This window comes from Lacerta agilis, chromosome 7 (assembly GCF_009819535.1).
Source record: "Lacerta agilis isolate rLacAgi1 chromosome 7, rLacAgi1.pri, whole genome shotgun sequence".
Taxonomy (NCBI): Eukaryota; Metazoa; Chordata; class Lepidosauria; order Squamata; family Lacertidae; genus Lacerta; species Lacerta agilis.
In genome coordinates this window covers 83,756,762-83,782,567 of record NC_046318.1, presented here as the reverse complement: position 1 = coordinate 83,782,567, position 25,806 = coordinate 83,756,762, and the positions used below count along the sequence as shown (strand labels likewise).

General features: G+C 47.9%; 3 protein-coding genes across 3 annotated transcripts in view; 1 reads left to right on the top strand and 2 right to left on the bottom strand.

Annotated features, from left to right (window-relative positions):
• Positions 1-2,245: 2,245 nt before the first annotated feature.
• On the bottom strand, positions 2,246-5,975 carry LOC117050493 (polycystic kidney disease protein 1-like 3). The gene is made up of 2 exons (XM_033156160.1): positions 5,960-5,975; positions 2,246-3,240 (listed from the first exon to the last, which is right to left on the bottom strand). Exons 1-2 carry the CDS (start codon positions 5,973-5,975, stop codon positions 2,246-2,248), a joined length of 1,011 nt encoding a protein of 336 aa, XP_033012051.1.
• A 110-nt stretch (positions 5,976-6,085) lies between these two features.
• On the top strand, positions 6,086-7,095 carry LOC117050492 (heat shock protein 30C-like). Its single transcript, XM_033156159.1, has one exon. The coding sequence runs from the start codon at positions 6,313-6,315 to the stop codon at positions 7,093-7,095; it is 783 nt and encodes a 260-aa protein (XP_033012050.1). The 5' UTR covers positions 6,086-6,312.
• A 3,722-nt stretch (positions 7,096-10,817) lies between these two features.
• Positions 10,818-25,806, bottom strand: part of NAPRT (nicotinate phosphoribosyltransferase) — a 31,319-nt gene continuing 16,330 nt past the window's right edge. The window contains 7 exon segments of the mRNA XM_033155955.1: positions 10,818-11,007; positions 12,348-12,454; positions 14,740-14,897; positions 16,209-16,241; positions 16,244-16,310; positions 17,492-17,572; positions 20,674-20,758. Coding sequence (XP_033011846.1) covers positions 12,368-12,454; positions 14,740-14,897; positions 16,209-16,241; positions 16,244-16,310; positions 17,492-17,572; positions 20,674-20,758 — 511 coding nt within the window. The 3' untranslated portion in view covers positions 10,818-11,007; positions 12,348-12,367.

The window sequence follows — 25,806 nt, the reverse complement described above, 5'->3', positions numbered from 1 at the left end:
CCCACTCTTTTCCCTCAGGTCAATCCGCAGCCAGGGCCGCCTCAGCCACCAATCGGAATGAAGGGGTGGGCGGCAAAGGAGCGGGACTAGGCCAATAAAAAAAGAGGAGGAGGCGGAACGAGGAAGCTCGTGACGGAATCCGGGCTTGACCAATGGGGAAACTCCAGTAGCGGCCGGGCAAATAAACCCACCCACACGCAGGTACCAGCGCGTTGCGCGCATGCGTGAGCATGCTGCTGGCGCTTTCAGCGGTTACGCTTCCCCCGCCAAGGATTCTGGGAGGTGTAGTTTGCTGAAGCTGTTTAGCAGGCCGCCTAGGGATGGGGGAACTGGGGGTGCTACCTTTCCCAGACTGGGGAAACCCAGCCAGATGAGCGGGATATAAATAATAAAATTATTATTACTATATGTGCCCCTTCCTGGAATGACCTTCTCAAAGTGCTTTTGCCTCCCACTGGGATGTTATTTATTTAAAAATAAATTGCTTAAAACCTCCTTGAGTAGCCAGTTGCTTTAATTAATGCTTTGCATTGCTTTTAAATGTTTCTGTGTTGCTGCACGCTGCCCTGATGTTTTGCAACAGGGCGATATATAAATATTAACGGGTATAGCAGTAAACTGTTTATTGTTGTTGTTACTGGTTTCTATTGATTTAATTGCTTTGTTTGTTGCTTGTATAGGATAGTTTTTATGTTTAATGCTTTGTTGTGTTTTTATAGATGTTGTAAGCCACCCAGAGTGGCTGGGGAATCCCAGCAAGATGGAAGGGATGTAATTCTTTTTAAAAAATTATTATTATTATTATTATTATTGTTGTTGTTGTTGTTGTTGAAACAAAATAAAAAATCCTTCCAGTAGCACCTTAGAGACCAACTAAGTTTGTTCTTGGTAGGAGCTTTATTATTATTATTAGTTTTAAAAAATGCTTCTTGCATACACGGATACTTGCATGAGGTGATGCACAGAAACATTTATTTTTCATGATGCTAATGTAGACTACAGAACAAAGTCTGCTGTTTTGCTTCTGGCCCTCCCTGCCATTGGCATGCGGCCCCAGGAAAGTTGCTGATGAGGTAAAGAGACCCAACAGCAGAAAAGCCCCCCCCCCCCAAGATTCAGGTAGGAAAAAAAATGTGGTTCTTTCCCTTCCCCCTACCTGCCACTTGGGGGCATCAGAGCCTCCCAACAGCTTTCCTTAATCATTGTTAATTTCCCTATAATTTATTTGTGAAATGCCAAGTGCCTTTTATGCCATAGGCTGCCAGGACACCCTGTCAAAATTTCCCCTTGGGCAGGGAGGTTGGTCCCCAAGCTGCTGTTTCCTTCACACTCCCAGCATATTCAGAGTGCAAATCAGGGACCACAGAAGCAGCACAAAAAAAAAAATCCTTCCAGTAGCACCTTAGAGACCAACTAAGTTGTTCTTGGTATGAGCTTTCATGTGCATGCACACTTCTTCAGATACACTGAAATAGAAGAAGTGTGCATGCACACGAAAGCTCATACCAAGAACAAACTGAGTTGGTCTCTAAGGTGCTACTGGAAGGAATTTCTTTATTTTTTATTTTGTTTTGACTATGGCAGACCAACACAGTTACCTACCTGTAAATGAATATTTGATTACCTCTGAGCATGTGCAGAGGCCACCCAAAAGATAGGGACGGTCTAGAAGCACCCTAAGTTATCTGAATGCACCCTGGTGCAAGGACTAACGGCTTCATAACAATGTATAAAACGCTGAGAATTTGCAAGCGGGGTACACTAGGACTGGGCCTCACATTTTAAGAGAATGCTGCTGTCCCCCTTCTTACTCCCTTCCCTCCACACGGTCTATCCTTTCAGGCCCCCTAAGCAGTCAGTCTGGTTTACTGCCAATTCTCTGTCGGCACCAACACACCCCACACGTTCAACGACCGAAGTGAAGACAAGAAAATACTTTCAACGGGGAAACAATGCAAGTTTATTTCCTGATGGGTTCTCCAAAGTACAGCATTAAGGAAAGGACAATCATAATGGAACTGCACAAAAAACAACAACAATAACCCATGACTTGTGGGACGTATAAAAGGTAGCCCAAAGAGATGACCTACATGGGAGATGAAGCCGCTCAAAGCCTAGGTAACAGGCTGGCAGCAAAGTTCCCAAGCCCCAAAGCTTGCTTGCCTTTGAAGCCCCATGCTTTGCATTGTCTGTCCTCCCTCACTTCTCCCCTGAATCTTCCGCCTCCTCTCCACTTCCTTCTTCGTCATCCTCGTGCACAGCAGCCTCCTGCCCGCTGCCCCTGGGGGACCTTGGTGACAGGGATGTCTGTCACCTTGGGAGCAGTCGCGGCCTGGCGTGGGACCTGGAAGCAGAGCTTCCCATCGTGGGACAAGGTGCAGGTCACGGCGTCGAGGTTGGCATCTTCTGGCAGGAGAACCTCTCTGAGGACCTCTCTGCAATCGTGGAAGGCGCAGTCGTCCTGCGACCTGGTCTTCTTCTTGTGCTTCCCAGAGACCGTCAGCTTCCTCCCGTCCATCTTCACGGTCAGCTCCTCCGCCAAAAACCCGTGCATGTCCAGGCAGAGCTGGTAAGTGATGTTGTTCTCCTGGAAGCTGATTTTGGGGACAAGGCTTGGGCTGCCCTGCTCAGCATTCCCTTCCTGGCGTGGGGCTGCCCAGGAGATGTGGGGATGGCTACCTGCATGCAAGACCCTCGGCCTCCCCATCTCATCCACCTGGGGCTGCGCAGAGAGGTTCTGCGGAACCTCCAGCCACCTGTAGCCGCTTCCTGGATCTCTGCTGTAAAGCTGCGGGGGGCTGAGGTTGGACCCCTGGAAACCCCCGAGCTGCAGCCCGACGCTTCCTGGATCTCTGCTGTAAAGCTGCGGGGGGCTGAGGTTGGACCCCTGGAAACCCCCAAGCTGCAGCCCGACGCTTCCTGGATCTCTGCTGTAAAGCTGCGGGGGGCTGAGGTTGGACCCCTGGAAACCCCCGAGCTGCAGCAGCCCGACGCTTCCTGGATCTCTGCTGTAAAGCTGCGGGGGGCTGAGGTTGGACCCCTGGAAACCCCCGAGCTGCAGCCCGACGCTTCCTGGATCTCTGCTGTAAAGCTGCGGGGGGCTGAGGTTGGACCCCTGGAAACCCCCGAGCTGCAGCCCGACGCTTCCTGGATCTCTGCTGTAAAGCTGCGGGGGGCTGAGGTTGGACCCCTGGAAACCCCCGAGCTGCAGCCCGACGCTTCTGGATCTCTGCTGTAAAGCTGCGGGGAGCTGAGGTTGGACCCCTGGAAACCCCCGAGCTGCAGCCCGACGCTTCCTGGATTCTCTGCTGTAAAGCTGCGGGGGGCTGAGGTTTGGACCCCTGGAAACCCCCAAACTGCAGCCCCGACGCTTCCTGGTTCTCTGCTGTAAAGCTGCGGGGAGCTGAGGTTGGACCCTGGAAACCCCCGAGCTGCAGCCCTCCGTGTCTCGAGTAGCTTAGCATAGCTCAGCAGGACGGTCTCTTTCTCTCTCTCCACTCTCTGGGCTCCGGTTGCCTGCAGTGTCTCTTTCGACTCTCTCTCTCTCTCTCGGCTCCGAGTGCCTGCAGTGTCTCTTTCCGCTCCAGCGTCTGTCTCTGGTAAGCTGCATCGCCTCCTTTTATCCTCTGCAGTGGCCTTCCAGACATTCTGGAGCCTTCCTCTTCTGCTGTTCTTGGCACTGGCGATATGACCTTGAGTCACAAATATGTACCAAGAGACAGAAAAAGCCATCCAGAAACTTTATAACACAATATTCATCAGCCCACCGGGCTCTCCCAAAAGCTCCTGGCTATTCCTGCCGTCGCCAGGAGAGATTTCTTCTTTTTAATTTTCTGCTGGTTGTTTTTGCATGCTTTTTGGGTGTCCCGTGATCTATTATAAAAGTATTTTGCGTTCTATCTTGTAAACCAAGCACTGATAGTTGTGTATTCATTTTGTTTTCCAGTGCATTTCTCATCAATAAAAAAAAACTGGAGCGGCGCACGCAAATTTTTATTCTGAATGTGTGGCCCAGATAAAAAGTTTAAGAAGCAGGGCTATATATAGCCTGTCAACCCCTATTTCCTTCTTGCCTGATAACAAGCAAATGTCCGATAGAATGAGCCATCCAAAAGGGCTACTGATCGTATGATGGACGTTTCGTGGGCAGTTTCGCTTTTAACTGAAAATAAAACGGTGCTTTTGCACATGGTGATGTCTCTTGGGCCTCATAAATATATGAATAGGCAGGGCCATGGACAGCTTTTATATCCTAACACCTTAGAAACTAGATATTCAGCTCTTGGCTGAAAATTTAGGACACCCCTCCCCACCAAAAAGCGTCCAGAACACCCAACAAAATTTCAGGCTCAATTGCAAGAGGTATTTCCCTTTCTGAGTGTAGGCCTCTCATTGGGCAGGACGTAGGAACAAGTTTCTCTGAAGGGAAGGAAATTCATGTTTCTATATAGGCTGTAATCCTTATCACACACTTATTTACTTAGCAAACAGGGTTTATATGCCACTTAAAGTATATGTTAAAATCACCAATAAAATCGGGGGTGAAAAGACAAGTAAATCTGTTTTCCCCTAAAATATAAATAACGAGTTTGAAAAATAAGGATTTTGTAAGATAGTTGTTGTTTAGCGTGTCCAGAAGAGGGCAATCAAAATGGTCCAAGGCCTGGAAACGATGCCTTATGAGGAGCGGCTTAGGGAGCTGGGTATGTTTAGCCTGGAGAAGAGAAGGTTAAGGGGTGATATGATAGCCATGTTCAAATATATAAAAGGATGTCATATAGAGGAGGGAGAAAGGTTGTTTTCTGCTGCTCCAGAGAAGCGGACACGGGGCAATGGATTCAAACTACAAGAAAGAAGATTCCACCTAAACATTAGGAAGAACTTCCTGACAGTGAGAGCTGTTGGACAGTGGAATTTGCTGCCAAGGAGTGTGGTGGAGTCTCCTTATTTGGAGGTCTTTAAGCAGAGGCTTGACTGCCATCTGTCAGGAATGCTTTGATGGTGTTTCCTGCTTGGCAGGGGGTTGGACTAGATGGCCCTTGTGGTCTCTTCCAACTCTAGGATTCTATGATTCTTCGTGACCTCATGGACCAGAGCATGCCAGGCACTCCTGTCTTGCACTCTGTCGTCCCCTTCTCCTTGTGCCCTCCATCTTTCCCAACATCAGATGGCCTGTTAAAATGCATGTCAAATTCACTCATTAACAGGACTTCCTTCTGAGTAACAGGGTCGTTGTACCAAAATCCTAAATGAAAACTAGGATTGATTTTTGCAAAAAATAAAATAAATCCAATCTCCACTAGTAGCCTTCCTTCCTTGACACAGCTTCATGATTTTCAGTCTACAGCTGCACATACAAGCATCCCAAACGCGGCTGGGAGCTGCTCTCCACTTTCGCTTAAACTGGGGCTGTGCAGAAGTCTCTGGGCTGCACCCCTAGTATCTGTTGTGAGGTGTTTTGGGCACTCTTTAGTGTGGAAAAGGGGCAAACAAGTACGTTGCGCTAAAAGGAAAGGAGGCAACATCACCCACAGTGACTGCTGCAAAGCTACGTTTGGGGGAGAAAACCCCAAGGGTTTCCAGGAATACTAAATGTGTTGCCTGCAGATGTAATCCTGATCAGTTCTTTAGCTGCTGACTCTACCTCCTGCTCCCCTGAAGATAACTGCAAATGGACATGCATAGCAAAAACGCGGACACCGTTGTTTTTTAAAAAATGCAGATATCCTGAAATACCTCTAAGGAAAAGCTCCCAGAGCAGCTTTTGCAGCCTCCTCTTACTTTATTTTAGGGGGGGAAATGCTTTTTGCAAAATACCAATGTCAGTACAGCTTCTATTTTAAAAAGCGATGTTGCATTTATTGTTTGCAACAATTGCCTGGGCGAGCAGGCGGGTTGTCTATACCGTATGCACTTTACTTGCACCCACGTCTAGCCCCTTGAAAACGGCTGCTTTTACTTGCACAAGGGGGCATCACGGACAAGCGCGCGCCCGCATTTAAGTCCCGAACGGGGCACGGGACGGGACTTAAAGGGGCTTAACTTTGGCTACGCAATAGCAGCACCGCCGCTTGCAAACCGAGGTTGCAGGACAGCGTGCAAAGCTCAGACGCTGCAGACCCGACGGCGAGCGCGCCCGTTTGCAAAAGGAGAGCCCGGGCAGCCAAGCAGCCGCGCTTCTCCCACCTCCTCGCTCCGGGGCTGCGGCTGGCAGCTGCCTGGGCTCCTCCCCTTGGAGAAGGCGCCAAAAGCCCGGGGAGTTCGGGCGAAGCAAGGGAGCCGATTTGCCCCGAGGGCGCCCGACGGCCGCGCATGGCGAGCTTCTCCCGGGACTGCCGCCCCCGGCGCGCCCTGACGCGCTCGTCGGGCCGGGACGCCTGCGTCCAGTACGTGCCGGTGGGTATGCCCCCTCGGAGCCTCCTGGACCAGCTGGTGGTGGACATGCAGGACCACTTGGAGGAGATGGAGAAGATGCGCGTCGTGCTGGTGGACGCCTACCCGTGCCTCGCCACGCGGAGCCAAGGCCGACGGCGAAGGAGCCGCGGCAGGAAGGTCGACAGGCGCTGCCTGGACGACGAGGACGAGGACGACGGCACCAGCGACTACCTGTACTCCCTGGACGTGACCGGCTTCGAGCCCGAGGAGCTGTCGGTGAAGGTGGAAGGCAGGAAGCTGACGGTGAGCGCCAAGCACGACAAGAAAACCGAGGGCACGGACGGCTGCGTCTCGCACGAGTTCCGCGAGGTGCGCAAGGAGGTCTTGCTGCCCGGAGACGCCAACATCGAGGCGCTGGCCTGCAACTTCTCCGCCGAATTGGGGTGCCTCTCCATCGAGGCGCCGCGCCTGGTCCCCAAGTCCGTCGGGGAGAGGACCATCCCCATCACCATCCTGAAGGGCGACGCCGGGGCGGCGAAAAGAGCCTGCCGGGGGAGAAAGAGAAATCGCGTCCTTCCACCCCGGAGAAAGAGAAAGAGAAATCGCGTTCTTCCACCCCGGAGAAAGAGAAAGAGAAATCGAAATCGCGTCCTTCCACCCCGGAGAAAGGAGCTGCCGTCTGAAAAAGGCGCCCGGCAATTCCTCGCGGGGATGTTGTGAAAGTGTTTTGCGCCTCTTTGGGGTCTCTTGTTAGGAGCGGTTAATGGTTTTGTTCATTTCAAGTGCGTTGTTATTTGCGCATGTTGGTAAAAAGTAAACCACACAGAAGTACAAGGAAAAGATGATCTGGAGTGTCTTCTGGCAACCGTTGTTGCATGTTGGACTTCTGAAACCTCTATTTCTGCTTGCTGACGCTTTTGAAAAAGTTGACATGAGTTGAGCATTTATTGTCGTGTTTGTTGGTTTGTTTCAATAAATTAGACTTCTTCTATCTGGTTTCTCGTTTGGTGTTTTTAATTTTATTTTAGGGGGGAATTGCATTAAAATCTTGAAAAAGCTGGCTGGAGTTGAAAGAGGCCTCGGCCACTTTTTAAATATTTCAGAATAAATCCCAGGGGCAGGGGTGCGGTGTAGCTGCTTGTGTGGCTGTTACTGGTTTAGGTATTTGGGATCAAAACTCAAGTCTCCAGCCCCATAAAGGAATGGGATGGATAAGCCTGCTAGCGTAGCCCAGGGGTATAATTTCTGCCTGGCATGCAAGATCCCAGGGTCAATCCCTGCTGTTTGTCTGCTGAACTTGGAGAGGGCCCTGCCTGAAATGCTGATTTGGTGGGCCGGATCTTTATCTCTCTCCCCTCCTTCCCACAGGTGAGTGGGACCATCCACCTGTCGATCATCTGGCAGCCCACCTGCTTCAGTCCTGCTCAGCGCAGGTACCAACTGTGTGTATTGAACCTGCCCATCAAGGTGCTCTCACCTGATTCAACTCACAAAATGGAACTTAAAATTCACAGTTCCAGTTACAGGTGGGTAGCCGTGCTGGTCTGCCATAGTCGAAACAAAATAGAAAATTCTTTCCAGTAGCACCTTAGAGACCAACTGAGTTTGTTCCTGGTATGAGCTTTCGTGTGTGCATGCACACACGAAAGCTCATACCAAGAACAAATTCAGCTGGTCTCTAAGGTGCTACTGGAAAGAATTTAAAATTCACATTCAGTCCACCCAGCAATTGTGGGAACTGCTTTCAGGTGAAATTCGGAAGACCTGGGAGACCCGGGTTCACACCCAATGAAGCCCACTTAGGTGACCTTGAGACAGACAGCCACTAATTCTGGGCCTAGCCGACTTCACATACGTGGTGAGGACAAAATGGGGAGGAGGAGGAGACCTATGCGTGCCATATTCCTTTGGGGAAAGGCGAGTTAGAAAAGCAGTAAACGCAATGCAAGCATCATTCCACCAAACTCGTTTGTTCCAAGCACCATTCGCACAGAACGGCTTGTTCTTTGGGATGCGGTCGCACATCTTTTGATGTTGAAGTAACCCTGCTAGGTATTTGGAGAAGGCGGTGGGTGAAAGGCAGAACAAAGTTTTGAAACTCTGCAGATCAAACCACTCGCTGGCTAGTGGTGTCCAAACTTTTTTCAAAGAGGGCCAGTTTTCATGAAGTGAAGGGCCATGAGGGCCGACCAAAGTTGTTGAGGTTTTTTTGGTGTTTTTTTTGGATTTTACCCCAGGAAATAAACTGCCACAGGGTCGGGCTGGATTAGACCCCCGAAATGGACTTTGGACATGCCTGATGTCTACCCCAACGCTGCTTCCAAACGCAAGTGCACAAATGATGGCAGCTTTTCCTGGTTTCTCCCAGCATTTGAAACTTGCATTTCAGTGCCATTGTAAAGAGCCAGCAAAAATACTTAAATCAGGTTGTGGGGAAACTTTGGGCCCCTAGATATTGCTGAACTGCCATCTCTGGTCGCTTGCATTGCCTTTTGCTGGGGATGATGGGAGCTGTAGTTCAGCAACATTTGGAGGGTCAAACCTTCCCCACCCCTAACTGCTTGACTAAACTCTCACGGTTTCCCCAACAGCTGTGGGTGCAAATCAGTTATTTCTCCCACCTTGCCAGGGCAGAACCTAATCCATAGCAAAAACCATATATTCCAAATCCACATTGCAACAGACAGACAGACGCACACATCTAGAATAAGGATTGCACAATTTATTTCTCTTGCGTACAGAAATTTATATGCATTTATTTGAAAGCGGTGTCGTTTTCCCTAGAGACTATGGTGCAATTTGATCGTTAAGCCATACGCAAAAATTAAGAGGAGGGTACATGCAGTCCAGTATGTTCTCATAAAAAGTATAAAAGCCGGGATTGCTATCATTCAAGGCACTGTTAAATCTGTCTATGCCACAATAGGTTAGTCCAGTTTGGCTTCTCCTGTTCAGAATCGCAGCCTACCTCTGTCACCAAACTCAAGTGGCTGGTGGCGGCAGCGGCAGCAGCAGCAATGGAGTCAAAACAGGACGCGAGGAACGAGGGGGGGGGTGTATCTTAATGCAAGATTTGCAGTAGTACATTGGTGGGCAGGAGGACACAAACCCAGTCCGATAAGGATCGAGCATGTTTGGCAGATGCCACGGAATGTCAAATGTCCACTGGAAAAGGAAAACAGGTGTCAGGGACTGGCTGGAGGCAGAGGAGTGGTGGGAGGCACCTGCCGGGGGGGGGGAACCCCCCAAGGGAAACCCTGGGGGAGGAAGGCTCAGAGCCAGGGCATGGGTGGCGAGACACAGGAGAGGTCAGAGATGCTGAATGCCGTGGGGGCGACTGGGTTTAGCGAGCAGGAAGAGCCTGCGACAGGGAGCAGTTCAGACTCCAAGGCTGAAGCAGAGGAGGGGGGTCAAGAGATGGCCGAAAAATCCAGGCAGTCTCCCTCCCTCCCGAGAAGGCACAGAACAGAGGCCAGAGGTGCAGAAACAAAGTTTGAGACTGCAAGAGAAACATCTGGGAGAGGGAGGAGGCTTAGAGAGGGTGGAAGACAGTGGCCTTCAGTCCTGGCAAACTGTTCCAGAAGGGCAGAACCACCTGGGAAGGTTTGCTGAGACCACTAGGCTGAGTTGCATGTCTTTTCATTGAATAAAGAGTTAACTTCACTGGCACCAGAGATTTTCTTGCTGACTTGTGTCTTGACTCCAGCTCTGACAGGTGTGTGTGTGTGTGTGTAGCAAACTGAGACCCTTGCAGTTTGTAGTACCTGGGAGGATGCTGCAAGGGGGGAGGGGGTAAACTGCAACATTTTGTTGCAGTTCCCACCTGTTCTTTTCAGAATGCTGAATATTGAGAGGGGGGGGGCGAGGTTCTAGCCAACCCAGTGGGAAAATCCTCACTGGAAAGCCCATGCCCCGTATTTTCCTGGAAAAACTGTTTTGCCTCTTGTTTGCCTGCTTCAGTTTGAAGGCAAATATCAGTTTCCCTGCACATGCTGTGGCGTTTTGGGTGCTTCCAGGCAACCTGCTTATGGAGAATTCACCCTGATCTGTTTGCAGGTAGACGAGGCAATGTTGGCTATTGAATAAGCATCCCTCCTCATTTGTTTGTGGGGAGTTCAGATGACCTGGAGTCAAAGCAAGCGTTGCTCCACAACTTTCTCGGTGCATTTCTACTATTGCAAAAAGTCCGGTCTTTTTTTGGGGGGGGTGAGATTTGCTGCGTAAGGCCTCCCAACCAACTTGTGCAACCCGAATCTGCCACCGGATTTCCGTCCCACTGGAAAATAGCAACCAGCCTGCAAGGCGAACTACTGAAAATTCTACTGCAGAAAACCTGTCCTGCAGGTGCTCCTCAAGCTCCCCATTCATCAGGCTGGCGCCCAGCCCCCGATTCCCACATTGGCGGTGTGCAATACATTCGTAGACAAGAGTGCAAAGGGGCACTTTCCGTTCTTAAGGCGCTGCATCTGTAGGTGCTGAGGCGATGGTGGGGGCTGGGAGCAGGATCCAAGGCACGACGCAGAGGGGGTCTGCCCCCCCCCCACTCCTGGGCATGGGAAAAGGATTTGTGGGTCACTGGTTGCCTCTCTGGAGATTGAGGAGAAGCCGATGGAGCTTTTCTGTCACAGCCACCTGGGAGCAGGAGAAACCGAGGAGAAGAAGAAGAAGAAGAAAAGGAGGAGTTTGGATTTGATATCCCGCTTTTCACTACCCGAAGGAGTCTCAAAGCGGCTAACATTCTCCTTTCCCTTCTTCCTCCTCCACAACGAACACTCTGTGAGGTGAGTGGGGCTGAGAGACTTCAAAGAAGTGTGACTAGCCCAAGGTCACCCAGCAGCTGCATGTGGAGGAGCGGAGACGCAAACCCGGTTCACCAGATTATGAGTCTACCGCTCTTAACCACTACACCACACAGAATTGTAGGAGATGGAAGGGACCCCCAAGGACTATCTAGGCAAACCTCCTGCAGTGGAGATTCGAACCTGCAACCATGGCGTTATCAGCACCACACTTTAACCAGCTGAGCTATCCAGGCAGGGAGGGAGTGCTTATGCTCAGCAGGTGGGCCCAGCATCTGCACTGGGGATCCCTGGGAATGCCAAGCACAGTACGGTCGCACCTTACGTGGGGGTTCGGTTCCCAGCAGTGCCGGATTTACATAAAAGCCAAACAAGCTATAGCTTAGGGCCCCATTCTTTTGGGGCCCCCAAAAAAATTAAAGGGGGAAAAAACTGATGTACCTTTCCAAAATACAAGATAAAAACATATAAAATGAAACCTACATATAGCAACAGTGCTTTGTGTTGTGTAGGCTCCTATGATGTAAGTAGCCTGCTCCCTAAAATATCCCTGGTTTGCTCCTTTCTATATATAGGGTGCCTACATTCTACATGGACTGTTGCATGGCAACATGCGCAAACGGCTTTAGATACCTGCTGGGTCCATAATTTACCATATAGCATATATTCAACACAAAAAAACGGTGACAATTTGTTGTTGACAAAGGACAGCTGGACATAGAAAGGGCCCCGTTACCTTCAGGAGCTTAGGGCCTCCTCAAACCACAATCCGGACTTGGTTCCGAGGGTTTCCGCGTACACACAAAAACCTTGTATGCTCAAACGCTTGGAGTTACTGCCTCCATGGATAGTGGTAGTATCCCAGTTCTCCCAGAACGCTGAGAAGGCCTTGCCCCCCAAAACAAGGCAGAGAATTTAAAATACCTTACTCTTTCAGCTGTCTATGATTTGTCTTATTCTGGGCAAGACCGTTTAAAGCATTGTTTCCCAAACTTGGGTCCCCCCCCCTGGTTTTGGACTACAATTCCCATCATCCCTGACCCCTGGTCCTGCTAACTACGGATGATGGGACTTGTAGTCCATAAACAGCTGGAGACCCAAGTCTTGGAAACCCTTGGTTTAAGAGGAGGCTGTTAAGAGATTCTGAATCGGCATCGCCAGGCCTGTTTGTACCTTGTAGGTCTCTGCGTCCTTCAGTCTCTGTGCGCAGGGTTGAGCTTGTTCAGCGAGGCCTGGGCATGGTCCTTGATCTCCACAAGGCTGGGGAGCGGCTGGCAGACCTTCGTGGTGGGAAAAGGCAGAAGGAAAGCATTTCAAAATATTCTGGAATCGGGAATAAAACCATAAGAGCAGACCAAAATCCCATCTAATTCAGGAGCTGGGAACTGTCTTCCAACCAGAGACGATCCCAAGACATCTTGGCTGCCTGTGGCAAGAACAATATGGTGCTGGGGACAGAGAATCATAGAACTGTAGAGTTGGAAGGGACCCCGAGGGTCATCTAGTCCAACCCTCTGAAATGCAGGCATCTTAGCAAAAGCATCCCGGACCGATGACCATCCAATCTCTGCTTAAAAACCTCCAAAGAAGGAGAGTCCAACAGCTCTTGCTGCCAGAAAGTTCCTCCTGATTTTTAGTCACAAACTCCTTTCTTTATAAAATAGAAAATTCCTTCCAGTAGCACCTTAGAGACCAACTGAGTTTGTTCTTGGTATGAGCTTTCGTGTGCATGCACACTTCTTCAGATACACTGAAACAGAAGCACCAGATCCTTAATATAGTGAGGGAGTGGGGAGGGGTATTACTCAGAAGGGTGGTGGGTATTACTCAGAAGTGGCTGAATTGCAACTAATCACCAAACTTAAAACCATGGAGAAACCTGGTCTGAACAAAGACATTGGATTCTTATCTCATTATACATAACAAAGCCATCTTTAGCCATCTCACCCCTTGCGTTGTCAACAGGTTTTCCACACCTATCAGCCGATCACCCATTCCCACCACCCTTCTGAGTAATACCCCTCCCCACTCCCTCACTATATTTAAGGATCTGGTGACCTCTGTTTCAGTGTATCTGAAGAAGTGTGCATGCACACGAAAGCTCATACCAAGAACAAACTCAGTTGCTCTCTAAGGTGCTACTGGAAAGAATTTTCTATTTTGTTTCGACTATGGCAGACCAACACGGCTACCCACCTGTAACTGATCCTTTCTTTATATTGGGGTTCAATACCCAATATCCTGCGGGTTCAGAGCTTGGATAGCCAATAATGCAGTCATCAGTCAATCAGGAGGTTTATTTAGCATTGCAATGGATGCATGCCACTTAATCCTGCTTAGGAAGAGAGGAAGGTGCCACCCAGGGTAAAAGAACACAGCATTTTTTTTATATTTTAACAGCTGTTCTGCCTGGCTTAGTCACGTGGCATAGTCACATGTCCGACAGGCAGAGAAACTGCTTCCCTCCACCAACGCTCCGCACTCAAACTGACCACCCAAGTGAGAACTGGGATCTTCAACTAGCCCTGAAATATTTTTCTTCTCTTCATTTGGGCTCTGAACCCACTCTGCCCACAAGGAACAAGGCAAGTACCAAGACTCTATGCTGCAGGCTGGCATAAATTATTATTATTATTATTATTATATATTATATTATTATTATTATTATTATTATTATTAATTGAATTTATATACTGCCCTATACCCGGGGGTCTCAGCGCGGTTCACAGAGAAAAATCAAAATAGATTGGATCAAAGAGCTTCTATGAATGGTTACAATTTGGGGGGTGGGGGGGAAGCAAGGGCTAAAATCTTTGGATTTGAAAGACAGTTAAATTTATCTTTTCAAATATTCCTTGACGATACCTGATGGGTGCTTATTTTGACATATATCATTGCAAATATTGTGTATGTGTTTTAAATTCTGTTTTCCCTCTGATTATTTGCAGGGGGCATGATTGAGTTGTTCTGGTTGGTTGTTTTTTATTATGTATTTTGTGTTTTTCTTTTGCGATTTTATCCTGTGAACCGCCCTGAGACCTGAATGGGATATAAATTTAATAATAATAATAAAAAAAAACAGCAACCCAATAGCTCCTCCCTCCCCCCCCCCAAAAAAACAAATCTAATAGGGCGTCAGATCAACGTTTTTGCCTGGTGCCTAAAGGTGTATAATGAACTTCCCTGGGGAGGGCATTCCACTGCAGAGAAGACGGGGAGCCACTGCAGAGAAGGCCCCGTTCTCATGTTGCCACCCTCCTGACCTCTCGAGGAGGAGGCACACGAAGGAGGGCCTCAGAAGATTGGAAGAGGCAGTCCTTGAGGTACTGCAGTTCTGAGCCATTTAAGGCTTTAGAGGTCAAAACCAGCACTTTGAACTGGGCCCGGAAACCAATTGGCAGCCAGTGCAGTTGGACCAGGATCGATGTAATATGCTCAAACCGTCTTTCTCCAGTGAGCTCCCTGGCTGCTGAATTCTGCACTGGCTGACGTTTCTGAACCGCAGCCCAACATCGGCCCACATGAAATCTTGCAAAGAGAGGACCACGAGGGTCTTCCTCCCCACCTGCCCATCTTTGAGGTAGACGCGGTTCAGCATTTCGACTGCTGAAGGAGTGACTTTTCCAGCTTCCTGGCTCGTTCCCACCAGCCAAAAGTCCACCTCCTGCCCGGCCCTTGGAGGAGGTTCCTTTTCCAAAGTCATGAGATCCATGCATGGGAAGCCTGCAAGCAAAAGAAGGGCAGGGGCATGACCAAAAGAGAGCAATGACTGTGAAAGGCCAGCTATAGAACCACAGAATTGTAGAGTTGCAAGGGACCCCCAAGGGTCATCTAGTCCAACCCAGGCAATGGAGCAGGGGTCCCCAAACTAAGGCCTGGGGGCCGGATGCGGTCCAATTGCCTTCTAAATACGGCCCGCGGACGGTCCGGGAATCAGCATGTTTTTACAGTAGAATGTGTCCTTTTATTTAAAATGCATCTCTGGGTTATTTGTGGGGCATAGGAATTCATTCACATTTTTTTTTCCAAAATATAGTCCGGCCCCCCACAAGGTCTGAGGGACAGTGGACCGGCCCCCTGCTGAAAAAGTTTGCTGACCCCTGCAATAGAGGAATCGCAGCTAAAGAATCCCCGGCAGATGGCCCCCCAAGTGCTGTTCTCCACAGCTGAATGGCTCTTAGCCGCAGAAAGTTCTTCCGAATGTTTAGTCGGAATCTCCTTTCTTGTAACCTGAACCCATGGGTTCGAGTCCTACCTTTCAGAGCAGGAGAAAACAAGCTTCTTCCATCCTCCACGCGGCATCCTTTTAGATAAGGCCTATCCTATCTCCTCTCAGTCTCCTCTTCTCCAGGCTAAACATACCCAAATCCCTCAACCATTCCTCATAAGGTTTTTTCAGCAGAGGTTGTATGGCCATCTGTCATGGATGTTTAGCTGAGATTCCTATACAGCACGGGGTTGGGTTAGATGACCCTCGGGTCCCTTCCAACTCAATTCTACGATTCTTTGATTTCCAGCCAAGCAAAAATACTTGAGGAAGGGATATTGATAGAAAACTATTTGCCCTCTAGACCTGAGGACTTCTGTCAGACATCTGGGCCTAACACCTCTTTGCTTAGACAGAGAGCAAAGGACTCTGAGAACAGAAGGCACCTCCATTTTTCCTGTGTTCGGAAACCTCACCTTTTTTATTTTATTTTTTAATTAAACTTTATTCAACACTTTCGCAACCAGCTTAAAAAACATTCAAAAAGTCAATAACAGAGATCAATGACAAAAAATCAAAAACAATACTCACAAATCAAAAATCAAAAGGAAAAGAAAAAGAAAAAGAGATGTATATATCTAAGTATACATATATAACATCTTACAGTGCAAAGAATATAGTATTTAATTCTGACTCTCTACCTTTTTCTTTCCTCTAGTCCTCCTTGCATTGCTACCATTCCAAAAATATACACCCAAAATTGACTTCCACCTTTCATACAGTACTTCATTTCAGTCTCGTTCATCCGTCTGTCCCCAAAACCTCACCTGCAGCATCCCAGAGCCTGTAGACTGCTTGCTTCCAGGTAAGGTTGTCTTCTCTTTGTCTTCAGTCACCTTCAGTTTCGGGGAGCCGTTCACCTCCACCAGCTACGGACGGAGGGACAGGCAGGTGTTCATGGAAGCAACCTGGTTTTTGTTTAGGATAATGGCGATACCGATGGAGGGAAGGAAGGGGAGACAGTACGGTGGCAGGCAGGCGGGCAAATGCAGCACGAGAGTATGCGGGCCACCCAATAAACACAGTGCTCAGACGGAATCTCTTTCAAGGAATCAAATCTACTTTTTTGTTCTTTGCAGTTCCTGGAGCTCTAAAGCGACGCGGTGCTGATGGTGGGAATGACGGAGCAGAGAGAGGTGGCAGGCAGGCAGGTAAATTTGGGGGTGGTGTGTGTGTGGGGGGGAGAGGTATCATATAGAACCCAAGGCTCCCGGAATAGTCTATATTTGGATACCATAAATGTGGTAGTAAAAATTCTTTTTTTTCTTTTTCTTTTTTGCACCCAAGGTGCTGTTACGCTGCACAGGGTGAGATTAGGAAGGAAACGCAGGCTGCAGAACGTGAGAAGCTTCGCCTTCGTTAAAAGAAGAAGAAGAAGCAATCTTCTAGTCCTCAAGATTTTAAAATGTGCAGGAAGCTACTGCTAGTGGTTTAGAAAGGCAGAGCTTCCGTACAACATCGGATGCTGCATAGCGATCACCCTCCAGGACCCGAAGGATAGGTTTCTACGGATCGGAGTTAGGGGATCAAATACGCTGTTTCGACAAGAGAGAGAAACAGAGTGAGACCCAGACCTAGTCCTCCTTTAATGTCTCATCTGATAGTAGATACTGTTTTTATTGGCCTTTGGCAAGCTGGGGCCTTCCAGGTGTTTTGGACTACAACTCCCATCAGCCACAGCCAGCTGGCTGTGGCTGATGGGAGTTGTAGTCCAAAACACCTGGAAGGCCCCAGCTTGCCAAAGGCTGGCTTATACATTTGCCAGATTCTGTCTCCCAATGCATCCCCCTGTGCTGGCTGTGCCTGATGGGATTTGTAGTCCAAAACACCTGGAAGGCCCCAGCTTGCCAAAGGCCGTCTTCTACATTTGCCAGATTCTGTCTCCCAATGCATCCCCCCTGTTTCTGAACATCTGCATAACGCCAGCATGCTCATAAAGGTTACTCTCCTTCCCCCTCTGTTAATCATTAAGAGGATAGATTTGACCCGAACCGCAGAGCCCGAGAGATTCTGGCCCTGCAAGTGCGTCGTTGGGGAAGAGCTGGCTTACCTTGTAGACGCAACCCAGGGACGGCTGAAGAGGGCACGTCACCAGGTGAGTGCCCACGCCAATCATGTCTATTTCGTTCCCCTGGCAAGAGGGCACAGCGAGAGAGAACAATTGAGTTGTCTGCCCTCCGGATAATGGGCATCGCAGGCGCTTCCCTGCGTCCCACACAGCAGCCACCCGCCCCCGGGAACACGCCAAAACTCTCAGAAACTCAAAAGGAGGTCAGTTTCAACACCTTCCCCCGTCACGAAAAAGAGCTGGCAGGGTAAACGTTAGAACAGCTTGTTTGAAATAGACCAGAGGCCCTCAGCTCTCAGTCTACTTGGGCAAGTCATAATTGCTACTTTGGAGAAATAATTAGGTTTCGAAAGACGACTCAGAAGCGTATGGAATGAACAAACAAACAAATAAATAAATGAATAAATAAATAGAATCATCCCAACCTCAGTCTTCCCCCAATCATCTGCAATACGGGGAGAATCGTTATTTATGTTTTAGACCACTTTATATTATAAAAATAATCACCGGGCAGCTCGCAAAACACTGTAAAGCCACATGTTGTTTAGAAAGCTGGTATGTGTTTTAATCTTTTTTCAGACTATTGCTCTTTTAACTTTTCAAAAGCCTGACATTATTTCCAGTTTTTCCCATTGGTAAATGCTTCGTTTTACCGCTCTGAGGTTTGCTTGTGGTTTACAATCAAGTTGAGTGTGGAGACGTCGTGCCCCGGGGAGTTTGTGCGGACAGAACAGAGCTGTGGGCCGACAGCTTACGCACTGCGACAAAGGAGTTTTGGAAGCAAGAAGACCCTCTCTTGGGCTCAAGGGAGAGAAACGCATTGCACTGGACTTAGTATACAGGCACGGTGCTGCTTTTAATAGCGGGTGTCAGGGAACTGTTCCCGATACAGCGCAGAGTGGTGCAAGGGCTTTCAGACATCCCCTGCAACCCCTCCTCAGCAATTTCTCTTCATCCAGCGGGAGCAGCAGTGAAACTTTGAGTAGGGAGGAGGGGGAAGTCCAGGGAAGTGCGGACCAGGGCTCTGGGACGCTCCGAGAGACCCGGCACCCCCAGGGAGCAAAGGTGTCGCCCCCCCCTTCCGTCTCCCCACTTGCGCAGAGGAGCCAGGCGCAGGGATAGAAGGAGGGGGGTTCTGCATCCTGCGCTCTTATGCTGGGGCAAGAACCGGAAGGGGGCATTCCCGGATTCTGGGGAAGGATGAGACGGACGTGATTCTGATGCTTTGCACTATATAGCTTGCACAATAAAAACTTTGAAAGAAGCAGCAGACTTCCCTGGTTATTCATGAGCCACTACTGAAAACCTTACAGCTGTCATCCTGCAAGTGGAGAGCCATCTTCAAAGTCTTGGATGTGGAATCTACTTGATCGCTAGGCTTTCGAGGGTGAAACTGCCGGCATCACCCTGCGTGACTCAGAAAAATGGTAATCTTCATCTTGCTGGATGAGGGATGACCCAGAAAGGACAACAATAGCTACCACTGCAATGCGCTCTACGTGGGGCTACCTTTGAAGGTGACCCGGAAACTACAACTAATCCAGAATGCGGCAGCTGGACTGGTGATGGGAGCGGCTGCCGAGACCACATAACACCGGTCTTGAAAGACCTACATTGGCTCCCAGTACGTTTCCGAGCACAATTCAAAGTGTTGGTGCTGACCTTTAAAGCCCTAAACGGCCTCTGCCCAGTATACCTGAAGGAGCGTCTCCACCCCCATCGTTCTGCCCGGACACTGAGATCCAGCTCCGAGGGCCTTCTGGCGGTTCCCTCCCTGCGAGAAGTGAGGGTACAGGGAACCAGGCAGAGGGCCTTCTCGGTAGTGGCTCCCTCACTGTGGAATGCCCTCCCTTCAGGTGTCAAGGAAATAAACAACTAACCGACTTTTAGAGGACACCTGAAGGCAGCCCTGTTTAGGGAAGTTTTTCATGTTTGAAGTTTTATTCGTTTTTAATGTTCTGTTGAAAGCCACCCAGAGTGGCTGGGGAATAAATAATGAATTATTGTTATTATTATTATTATTATATTATTATTATTATTATTATTAATTGGAAATCAGTAACTTTCCCCCAACTACCCACCCCAATTTCCAAGACAGTGAAGCCAAAAGGAGAGATGTACATCTGACTGTGTTCTTATATTTTGCTGGAAGGCGGCCAGAACGGCTTGAGCAACCCAGTCAGATGGGGAGGATAAAGGTAAAGGTAAAGGGACCCCTGACCATCAGGTCCAGTCGTGTCAGACTCTGGGGTTTGCGGCGCTCATCTCGCTCTATAGGCCGAAGGAGCTGGCGTTGTCTGCAGACAGCTTCCGGGTCATGTGGTCAACATGACAAGCCGCTTCTGGCGAACCAGAGCAGCGCACGGAAACGCTGTTTACCTTCCCGCCGGAGCGGTCCCTATTTATCTACTTGCACTTTTACGTGCTTTTGAACTGTTAGGTGGGCAGGAGCTGGGACGAGCAATGGGAGCTCACCCTGTCGTGGGATTCGAACCACCGACATTCTGATAGGCAAGCACTAGACTCTGTGGTTTAACCCACAGCGCCACCTGGGTCCCTTATAATATTCGCAATAACATTCCGATAGGCTAGGGGGACTGGTATATCTAAGTTCCTGATAGTGTCCAGTATACCTCGGCCCAGTATACCTGAAGGAGCGTCTCCACCCCATCGCTCAGCCCGGACACTGAGGTCCAGCTCCGAGGGCCTTCTGGCGGTTCCCCCCCTGCGAGAAGTGAGGTTGCAGGGAACCGGGCAGAGGGCCTTCTCAGTAGTGGCGCCCGCCCTGTGGAATGCCCTCCCATCAGATGTCAAGGAAATAAACAACTCTTGACTTTTAGAAGACATTGAAGGCAGCCCTGTTTAGGGAAGTTATTCATGTTTGATGCTTTATTGCATCAAACCCAGTCAGATGGGGAAACCCAGCCAGATGGGTGGGGTATAAATAATAAATTAATATTAAATTAATACTGAATGCCTGTGACCTCTTTTCCTTACCTGGCCTGGCCAAACTTTTACAGGGCTTCCTTGGAGCGCCGAATAATTGAGCTATGTTGCTGCAGGTAATTATTGCTATTACCTGCTGCAATTATTTGCTCGCCGAGACTCACGAGAGTCTCCCCATCCCACGCACCGAACTTGAGCAAGAGCAAGCATGTCCTCACCTCCTGAGAGAGCTCCCGAAGGTTCTCTTCGCTCACATCGTTGCTCACGGCAATGGGGACTGCCTCGAACCAGGGGACCTGAAAGCTGGGTGGCAAGACAAGCAAAAATGGAGTGTAAGGACACCACAAGCAGGGGTGGATAAAAATCTAATATTTTTAAAATAAATAAATAAATAAAATCTAATTTTTAAAATTTAAATCAATTTTTTATTTAAATTGGATTTATTTTTTTTAAATGCTTTTGGAGGAAAAATCTTTCTAAAGATAGTTTTCTATTTAAGTTACATTATAGTCCAAAGCCCCTTCATGGATCACTGCCTTGTCGTGGCGAAGGGCTTGAATTACTCAGGCAAGCTATGGACAGGTCAAGATGGACAGGTCATAGCGGAGAGTTTGGACCAAACGTGATCCACCTGGAGAAGGAACTGGCAAGCCGCTCCAGTATCCCTGCCAAGAAAACTCCAGGACAAAGACACAGGCATATAAAGATATGACGCTGGAAGATGAGCCCCTCAGGTCGGAAGGCGTCCAACTTGCTACTGGGGAAGCGCAGAGGACAAGTACAAGTAGATCCAGAGCTGATGAAGCGGCTGGGCCAAAGCGAAAGGACGCTCAGTTGCGGATATGCCTGGAAGCGAAAGGAAAGTCCAATTGCTGTAAAGAAAAGTATTGCATAGGAACCTGGAATGTAAGAACCATGAACCTTGGTAAGCTGGATGTGGTGAAAAAATGAGATGGGCAAGAATAAACATTGACATCCTAGGCATCAGTGAACTAAATGGACAGGAATGGGCGAATTCAGTTCGGATGACTATCATATCTACTACTGGGGCAGGAATCCCGTAAAGAATGGAGTGGCCTCATAGTCAACAAAAGAGTGGCGAAAGCTGTACTGGGATGCAACTTCAAAAATGATAGAATGATCTCGATACGAATCCAAGGCCAGTTCCTTTTAACATCACAGTAATCCAAGTTTATTGCACCAACTACCAGTGCTGAAGAACCTGAAATTGATCAATTCTATGAAGACTTACAACACCTTATAGAAATGACACCAAAGAAGGATGTTCTTCTCATTATAGGGGATTGGAATGCAAAGTAGGAAGTCAAGAGATAAAAGAACAACTGGCAAGTTTGGCCTTGGAGATCAAAATGAAGCAGGGCAAAGGCTAATAGAGTTCTGTCAAGAGAACAAGCTGGTCATCACAAACACTCTTTTCCAACAACACAAGAGACGACTCTACACAGGACATCACCAGATGGGCAACATCGAAATCAGAATTGATTATATTCTCTGCAGCCAAAGATGGAGAAGCTCTATACACTCAGCAAAAACAAGACCTGGAGCTGACTGTGGCTCAGATCATCAGCTTCTTATAGCAAATTCCAGCTTAAACTGAAGAAAGTAGGAAAAACCACTGGGCCAGTAAGATTCAATCTAAATCAAATTCCTTATGAATACACAGTTGAAGTGAAGAACAGGTTCAAGGATTTAGATTTGGTGGATAGAGTACCTGAAGAACTGTGGATGGAGGCTCGTAACATTATACAGGAGACAGCAACGAAAACCATCCCAATGAAAAAGAAATGCAAGAAAGCAAAGTGGCTGACCAATGAGGCCTTACAAATAGCGGGGGAGAGAAGACAAGCAAAATGCGAAGGAGATCGTGAAAGATACAGGAAATTGAATGCAGATTTCCAAAGAATAGCAAGGAGAGACAAGAGGGCCTTTCTAAACGAGCAATGCAAAGAAATAGAGGAAAATAACAGAATGGGAAAAACCAGAGATTTATTCAAGAAAATTGGAGATATGAAAGGAACATTTCGTACAAAGATTACCACAATTAAGGACAAAGTGGAAAGGACCTAACAGAAGCAGAAGACATCAAGAAGAGGTGGCAAGAATACACAGAGGAATTATACCAGAAAGATATGGAGGTCTCATACACCCCAGGAAATGTGGTTGCTGACCTTGAGCCAGACATCCTGGAGAGTGAAGTCAAATGGGCCTTAGAAAGCCTTGCTAACAACAAGGCCAGTGGAAGTGATGATATTCCAGCTGAACTATTTAAAATTTAAAAGAGGATGCTGTTAAGGTGCTGCACTCAATATGCCAGCAAGTTTGGAAAACTCAGCAGTGGCCAGAGGATTGGAGAAGATCAGTCTACATCCCAATCCCAAAGAAGGGCAGTGCCAAAGAATGCTCCAACTACCGCACAATTGCACTCATTTCACACGCTAGCAAGGTTATGCTTAAAATTCTACAAGGCAGGCTTAAGCAGTATGTGGACCGAGAACTCCCAGAAGTGCAAGCTGGATTTCGAAGGGGCAGAGGAACCAGAGACCAAATTGCAAACATGCGCTGGATTATGGAGAAGCCAGAGAGTTCCAGAAAAACATCTACTTCTGCTTCATTGATTATGCAAAAGCATTTGACTGTGTCGACCACAGCAACTATGGCAAGTTCTTAAAGAAATGGGAGTGCCGGATCACCTCATTTGCCTCCTGAGAAATCTCTATGTGGGACAAGAAGCTACAGTTAGAACTGGATATGGAACAACTGATTGGTTCAAAATTGGGAAAGGAGTACGACAAGGCTGTATATTGTCTCCCTGCTTATTTAACTTATATGCAGAATACATCATGCGAAAGGCTGGACTGGATGAATCCCCAACCGGAATTAAGATTGCCGGAAAAAATATCAACAACCTCAGATATGCTGATGATACTACCTTGATGGCAGAAAGTGAGGAAGAATTGAAGAACCTTTTAATGAGGGTGAAAGAAGAGAGCGCAAAATATGGTCTGAAGCTCAACATCAAAAAAACTAAGATCATGGCCACTGGTCCCATCACCTCCTGGCAAATAGAAGGGGAAGAAATGGAGGCAGTGAGAGATTTCACTTTCTTGGGTTCCATGATCACTGCAGATGGTGACCAGCAGTCACGAAATCAGAAGACGCCTGCTTCTTGGGAGAAAAGCAATGACAAACCTAGACAGCATCTTAAAAGCAAAGACATCACCTTGCCGACAAAGGTCCGTATAGTAACACTATGGTTTTCCCTAGTAGTAAGTGTAGCGGAATGGAGAGCTGGACCATAAAGAGGCTGATGCCGTAGAATTGATGCTTTGAATATGGTGCTGGAGGAGACTCTTGAGAGTCCGTGGACTGCAAGAAGATCAAACCTATCCATTCTCAAAGAAATCAGCCCTGAGTACTCACTAGAAGGACAGATCCTGACGTTGAGGCTCCAGTACTTTGGCCACTCATGAGAAGAGAAGACTCCATAGAAAAGACCCCTGATGTGGGAAAGATGGAGGGCACAAGGATGAAGGGGACGACAGAGGATGAGATGGTTGGACAGTGTTCTTCGAAGCTACTAACATGAGTTGGCCAACCTGCGAGAGGCAGTGAATGATAGGCGTTGCCTGTTCTGGCCGTACTCTGGTCCATGGGCGTCACGAAGAGTCGGACACGACTGAACGACTGAACAACAACAACAACACATAGTCCAAAGGCTATTCATCAGGAAATAAGGATTTATTTTAAGTTTTTCATGTGTGCTAAAACTCAGTCAAACATGGATACATATGCTATAATGTTATTGTTTTAGTTAAATAAATTGTTTAAATTGTTAAGGAAATGAGATTTTTTCTCCTTCCAATAAAAAAGCAGAATAGTTGTCCAAATATAAACAGTTTAACTTATTAAACCTCACAATAATTTCATAATTACCTGTATTATGTATTTCTTATAGTATAACCAAATCAGTAATTTTTATAACTGTAAAAAGTACTCTGAAAAAAATATTATTCCAAAAACGAAACCTGCATCTGGTTGTTTAAATATTAAGATTATACCAGCAGAATGATTTCTGTAAAAAAAAAGATTTAAATCAAGTCTTACTGACTAGTGATTTAAATTGCGAATTAAATCGATTTTATTTAAATCAAATGCACCCTGGATCATCATAAGAGGCTGCCGGATCAGGCCAATGGCCCATCCAGTCCAGCATCCTGTTCTCACACTGGCCAAGCAGATGCCTGTGCGAAACCCAAATGCAAGATTTGAGCACAAGAGCAACTCCCTCCCTCCCACGGTTTCCAGCAACTGGGATTCAGGAGAGAATAGTCAACCTGGCTAGCAGCCCTCAATAGCCCCCTTCTCTATGAATCTGGCTACCGTATTTTTCGCTCCATAAGATGCACTTTTTTCCTCCTAAAAAGTAAGGGGAAATGCATCTTATGCGTCTTATGCAGCAAATGCATGGTCCCTGGAGCCGAATTGCCCAGGGGCCAAAAGAGGATCAAGCTTTTATTTATAAAGAGAAAAGGGGTTGTTGAAAGGACCCCGCTCAGCAGCTGATCAGAAGAGATCAGGAGAAGATAAGGTCCATTGTTGGATGTGCTGCAGAGGGAGCCTGTTTGTTTCCCCAGCGACATGGGACTGGCTGATTAGATTATCTGTCTGGAAACTGTAGAAAAGGCTCCCTTTCCTTTAGAAGCTGCAGAAATGTGAGTTGAACCCCATAAAAATAGGGCTTTTCCTCTTTGCTTTTCTTCCTTTCAAAAAAAAAACCTGCCAAACCTTTAGCTGATCCTCAAAAAAAACAGGGCTTTTCCCTTTGCAAAAAAGTTGCAAAACTTTTAGCTGATCCTCAAAAAACCAGGGCTTTTAGAGGAGGAAAACCAGAAAAATATTTTTTTCTTGTTTCCTCCTCTAAAAACGAGGTGCGCCCTATGGTCCGGTGCGCCCTGTGGAGCGAAAAATATGGTAATCCTCTTTTAAACTGATCCAAGTTGGTGGCCATCACTGCTTCCTGGGGCAGGGAGTTCCACAGTTCAACTATGTGCTGCAAAGAGAAATTGTTCCATGTTCTGTACTGAGCCTTCTGACATTCAGCTTCCTCGGATGTCCACGTCAGATTCTGTGATCTAGCTCAGTATCGTCCACACGGAACGGCAGCGACAATCCAGGGTTTCAGACTGGGGTCTTCCCAGCCCTCCTACCTGGAGATGTCGGGGATCGAACCCAAGACCATATACATGCAAAGCCGATGTTCTAACACTGAGCTGTGGCCCTTCTCCCAAGGGCCAAGGGGGCAAGGGAGAGAGGAGGGCTGCATTTGGAGC